Consider the following 6,104-nt stretch of genomic DNA (forward strand, 5'->3'; position numbering starts at 1 on the left):
GGTCGTTTGAAGTTGACCAAAAACTCAACTTTAACACAAATAACAAATTTTTAGATTTTTATACCCTTTCCAAAAATGACTATTTCCAATTCTAACTCTTTCTAGTTCTTTCAATTAGCGAGGTGTTACACAAAAGCAGAAACTGAGTACATAATTGCTGCATCTGTTGTGAATCAAGTTATCTAGCTAAGGAAATGTTGAAGGACTTGGGTCATGAACAAAGCTACCAAGATCATGTGTGACAACAGTTCAACAATTTCAATCTAAAATAATCCAGTGTTTCATGGTCGAACTAAGCATATCAAGATCAAATTTCATTTATTAGAGAAGTCCAACAATCTAATGAAGTGTTGCTTGTTTTCATTGTTCATCCGAGAACCAGGTAGCTGACATTTTCACTAAGTCATTGCCAAAGGAAAGATTTGAAGATCTGAGGCAAAGAATTGGTGTTTGTCACAAAAATGCCAAGAGGAGTGTTAGACAATTGACATTTTTTTCCAACTTATTATTTTTACCGTTTTTTACTTATTTCAGTTTACTACTTTCTCATTTCTAACAAAAGACTTAGTCAAAGTTAGTTGCTTAAATTTCTGAAGTTAGTGACCCTTTATGGCTGATTAGTGAGACATTTTCTTATTCAGTTTCAATCCACTTTGTAAGTGACTGCTAGTTATTTTTTTCTTGTATAAATTCAAATGTTCTTCATGTTAAAGATATGCTGAAATTTTAATGAGTTCTTTATGCTTTAATACTTCAATTCAATATTAAAAGAGTCTACGTACTAACATACACATGGTTTAATTTTATTAAAAGTGGGATGAAACGTTTGTAATGGAGGACGTGTGTAAATGACCTCTACTTTGACCAGTAACATATAGATATACATTATTTTCCAACAGTAAATTCCATCATTTTCATGACCTCGTGATGTTGTAAGTGACACTAGGTTATAAAGGCATGAAAGCTCCATGAAATCCATAAGGCACTCTACTTGGTAATGTGATTGTGGCAATAGGGTGTGTTGCAAAGTTTTTTGCATCAACTATATATACTTGCAAGAAATAATAATTGTTCACATTAGAATTGACTTTCACTTTGTAAAGTAGTACTTACATCAGTTTTTGGAAAAATTATATTCAACTATAACTATGACAACTCACGTGAGATACATTTGTATTTTCGTTGTGTATGAATGTCACAAGCCAACCATCATCCTCATCAACACCTTGAGGTTTTGGAACAGAGGTTGTTCCACAACAAAAATTACCCTCTGGCAACATATGATACTCAACTTTAATCAATTCCATATCTTCTTCAAATTGAAGTTTGACAAGTCCTCCATATTTAACTAATCCATCTAATCATAAATTCAAAATAGTATCAAATTACAGAGTCATTAGCAACGTAACAAATTTTTTTAACGAAAACGAAAATTCATAATGATGTAAAGATCAAATTATAGTAACCTGAAATGGAGCTAGCTTCTCTATCTACCACTTGTAGATAACAAAATTTGTTTCTTAGACCAATGAACTTTTCATTGATCATAGGGAACTCCATAAAGAACTTAGTTACGACATTTTTCTCCTTTACTTCCCCAGTTCTCATGTTTAGTCTCCATTCACAAACACGAAAAAAGAATGATTCTTCTAAAGATTCATTATTGTTTTTTGTGGAACTTGTTTCTTCAGACCCTTCGAAAAATCTCTTGGATTTTTTATCTTTGGAACCAGGTCTTGGTAATACTGATTCACGAGCTCTGCATCCCCATACAACCACATTTTGCCGGAATCACATACATTTTATATTGGTCAATCACTCAACTTATACAATATGTAGAAGTAAATTTAGTTAAAAACAGAACTGAAACTACCTCATCGTTGTCTTCAAAACAATTTATTAGGTGAAATACACAACTAGGTTGAACACCAAACCATCTAACGGAATTAGCATCACCATATCGTGGCATTACTCCAATCCGCGCATATCCATCTTTATCATACTTTATCAATCTACAAACCAAAAGACAGAGCAAATATATAATCAATACGATTTCATTTGATTGCAACATCATTAATGGAAAAGAAAAATTAAAGTACTCACGAGTCTCCCCTAATGAGTCGATTTATGTCAATAGTTAGAGGAAAATCCATGATCACGTTGTACCTATATATGGATAGTCAGATATTACAGAATTAGCCAAACATGAGCTTAAAAATATTGATCATAATCGATTGAAACATTCCTAAAGTCGATTACCTTTCTGTAACTCCCATATCGTGGCATAGGCTCCACCTATTGAACTTGAGATCCACCTTGTGAACCATTTTCTTGCCATCAGCTGGAAGTAGGAATTAGCCGATTAACAAATTATTAGCGAGCTAAATATATATATATTATGCACCAATTTAAATTCTCTTTTTTAATGCTCATCTTGAATTAAGATCATTATGAGAAGAAGGAGATACTAGAAAATGACAANAAATATAATAGAATAATTTGCAAGTTGTTTCAAATAGTTTGTCACTTGTTATAACTTTTAAATAATAATATGTCTTTTACATAATTATGTATATAATTAGTGTATTTTATAAATATTGGAAGATCGTCCCAAAAAGATTTTGTTTAATTAGATATTTGGTTAGTTTGTTTAGTTATCTAATAGTTTGCAATTTTGAGTTAATTAGTTAGTTTATAGTTAAGTTAATTATTATATAATTATGTGTCTAATTAGTATATTTTGCGAATATTCAAAAATCGTGTCAAAAAAAAAAGATTTTACTTTTACGTAAGTGTTTTATTAATTAGTGTAGTTTAAATTTTAGTTAATGTTTTTGAATTAGTTAGTTTAATTAAGTTAGTTATTTTACTTTGTTAAGATTAAGAAGCTCGTTAGTTAATTAATATTAATTCATTTTATTTAATATCTAGCCGAATCCTCTAAATTAACTCTCATTGGCTACAATTGAAACTCATTTGACCATTTTGATAATTGTAATCTCAGCTTTTTTTTTTATTTTTTGCCGACTCCCATCTCCTTTATTTCTCAGCCCATAAAAGACCCACCAACAGATCCAATTCAATATTCCTTCAGCCCAATCCTCTCTTAAATGGCCCAGACCATTACTAATTCCAAATCCAAAAGACCCCACCAATAATTCATCACAACAATTCAGCCGACAACATCAACAGTAACCAATCTCACCGCCCCAACTTCGTCTTTCTTCTCCCAGCAGCTCAGTACTGTTCCAGCTCCATTTCCAACCAAGAAACGTCCTTGCAGTTGCGGGATCACGCCACGTAGCTCGCTAAGGACGATGGGAATCAATCTAGCCGTTCATCCTCCATTCCTTTTCCGGAATGGAGTTGAAATTTCAGAAAAAAGTATGCCTACCTAAAATGATGCAAGAAAGATTTTCGAATTTGAATTTGAAATGGGCCTTGTCTCATCCGAATTCATCCGTTTCCCCCCTATTTGGAACCCTAATTTCCCCCTATATAAGATCTTTTTTATTATCTGTGAAAAGGGGGGAAAATTTTTTTGAAAGGGATTTTAGTTGAAAAGAAAAAAAAATTAAAGTCAAGAAAGGGAGAATTTATTTGAACGAAATTTTGTGCTTAAGAAGTCTTAGACGTTTTTTTTCGAAGAAGCGGGCAAATTTTTGTTCAAAGCTAGCTCGAGGTGTTTGGTTCACTGTTTGGAGCTTCGAGTTCGTGTGGTGGAAGAACTCGTGCTACTCGTTGCTGTCCGGTCCGCTGCCCGCCACAAGGTAAACAACTTGCGACCCTTCTATCAGCTTCGAGTTCAATGTATTGGTTTTAGTGTCCTGCTCCTGGTCTATTTCGAGGATTCTATATGATGTGTTCATATTAATTTTGAAAATGGTATTATGTGTCTCTCTTTCGAAAGGATTTAATGCCTGGTTGAATCTGTTTTTAATCTTCTTGAGTTTGCGGTTGTGGTCGTCTCAAGCTTATTTTGTTCATCGGTTGACCACTGTGATTTTGTTCTGCCTCTGTCTACTGAAGTAATTTTCTCATTTTTGACTACATATCCTGAAGTGTCAAAGAAGTTATCTCATTGTTCCTCTGATGTGTCTTTGAGTGTAAATTAGTAATTTTAGTTGATATTGTCGTGATTTGATTTGTTTTGGGATCATCTCGCGGTATGAAACCGTTAGACTCGTTTAGTATTTGGCGTTTATATGTTGCTAGGATTCATTCATTCATTTTGGTTGGTTGAATGTTTGGCCATGAATACGAAAGGGTCCTCTTGTTAGCGATGAGTGCAGCTTCATACTATGGTTTTGCTCGACATCTTAGTCCAAGTTTTGTTCCATGTTTCCTCAATTTAAAAGGGTCTAGTCTGTGCTTATTTGATAGAATATTAGTCCACCATGAGATAGAATATTGTTTTTTTTTGTGCACAAAATTGTGTTGCCAATGATTTGATTAAATAACCCTCTTCTGTCTCCATTTTAAATAATTCATTATAGTTGAATTAATTGTTTAAAATTTTGATCGCCATTAGTGTTCTACTCGTTGTATTTTGAATTGTTTAAATGTTGTACAAGTAAGCTTCAAGGCACGGTTCCTGGGCGAATAAATTATCTTAAATATAATTAATATTGTTTTCTTCTACTTACCACGAACCGTTTGCTATATTATTCAATTCCACTTATTTTGTTTTGCTTAGTTCGAAATATATCTAGTTAGGGTCCCTTGAATGCATTACCGTTTTTATTTCTAAATTAGTGAATCCTAGTATAGCTGGGAATTACAGATTGAGATGCTATTTTTTGTAAGTACTAATCCTTATGTTTTCTTTATTTTGTCGCATGTGATACCATCCGAGTCTTCTTGGACTCCTATTTTCTTCCTCGCATTTCAAGAGAGCCGTAAAGGCTCAAGTCCCTTCCTTTCAAGTCAGCCGACAATAAATTGAAATACAGGTTCTCGGAGTGTAAATAGGGGCTGGAAAACAAGTTTTCATGTTCTGGAAAATTGGCAAAGAGTTGATACATTTGCTGTATACAGTGATATACGGTAAAAACGCAGTGATATACAAGTGGAAAACCAAAGTTGTGGGCTGGAATATGCGAAATACAGGTGTACAAGTCAACAACTAATATTTTAGAAAAAAAAAGGGCAGAATACGGACCCGAAATACGGCCCATATACGGTGGTATACATAAAGTGTATACACAGATTTCTTAAAAGCAAATGGGGCCAAAGGCCCAAGAAAATTTCAGCAGGTCCAAGATTTGGGGGGTTTGGGCCTTTGGCCCAAATTTGATATTCTCTTCCTTGCTCTTATGTATTTTATTTATATTTGACTAACGCTTTTTCTTATGGTTAAATTCAATTAAACCCCAAAGTTAGTCATTTCTCTTTTATATTCTTAAAAATAAATATTCATTCATATAATTTGTTTACTTAGCTTTTACTTAGTTTTGGTCTTGTTATCTCCTTAAGTCATTTCCCTTAGAAAAATTCCCCTTTAGTTCATCCCCCTTAAGATAATAATAATAAAAATAATAATAAATAAAAAATAAAAAATAGTCATAAATGAGTTCTTTACTCAAAAAAAATTAGTTAAAATAAACGAGTTCTTTACTTATTTATAATTTCGAAAAAAATAAAATATAATTTTATTAGTTAAAATAAATGAGTCCTTTTTACCTAGTTAAACTTTCAAATAGATGAGTTTTTTTACTTGGTTAGAATCTCAATAAAATTAGTTAAAATAAATGAGTTTTTTACTTATTTATAATTTCGAAAAAAAAATAATATAATTTTATTAGTTAAAATAAATGAGTCCTTTTTACCTAGTTAAACTTTCAAAAAGTTGGTTTAAATAGATGAGTTTTTTTTACTTGGTTAGAATTTCAAAATAAGTCATAAAAAATGAGTTTTTTACTTAATTAAAATTTTAAAAAAAATTTAGTCAAAGTTATTTTTAGTCAAATCGTCGGTCAACCGCAAGTTAGCGGACATTCCGAGGGCCTAACACCTTCTCGGAATGTAAATTTGAACTCGAACCTGTTTTCAATCGATTTTATCTGTTTAAATCTTCTGAAAACCTTATAGTTTTTTCTTGATTT

The 6,104-nt window shown here is 32.1% G+C and overlaps 1 protein-coding gene across 1 annotated transcript; it reads right to left on the bottom strand.

The window, feature by feature from the left end:
- Nucleotides 1–777: 777 nt before the first annotated feature.
- Nucleotides 778–2,351, bottom strand: LOC125849800 (carotenoid 9,10(9',10')-cleavage dioxygenase 1-like; the record flags this gene model as incomplete). The annotated part of the gene is made up of 6 exons (XM_049529773.1): nucleotides 778–1,051; nucleotides 1,157–1,357; nucleotides 1,467–1,779; nucleotides 1,874–2,012; nucleotides 2,104–2,166; nucleotides 2,260–2,351. Coding segments are annotated over 6 exons (912 nt in total), but the record flags the coding sequence as incomplete, so codon positions are not given.
- Between the last annotated feature and the right edge of the window lie 3,753 nt (nucleotides 2,352–6,104).

Source organism: Solanum stenotomum, unplaced genomic scaffold (assembly GCF_019186545.1).
Source record: "Solanum stenotomum isolate F172 unplaced genomic scaffold, ASM1918654v1 scaffold10870, whole genome shotgun sequence".
NCBI classification, from domain to species: Eukaryota; Viridiplantae; Streptophyta; class Magnoliopsida; order Solanales; family Solanaceae; genus Solanum; species Solanum stenotomum.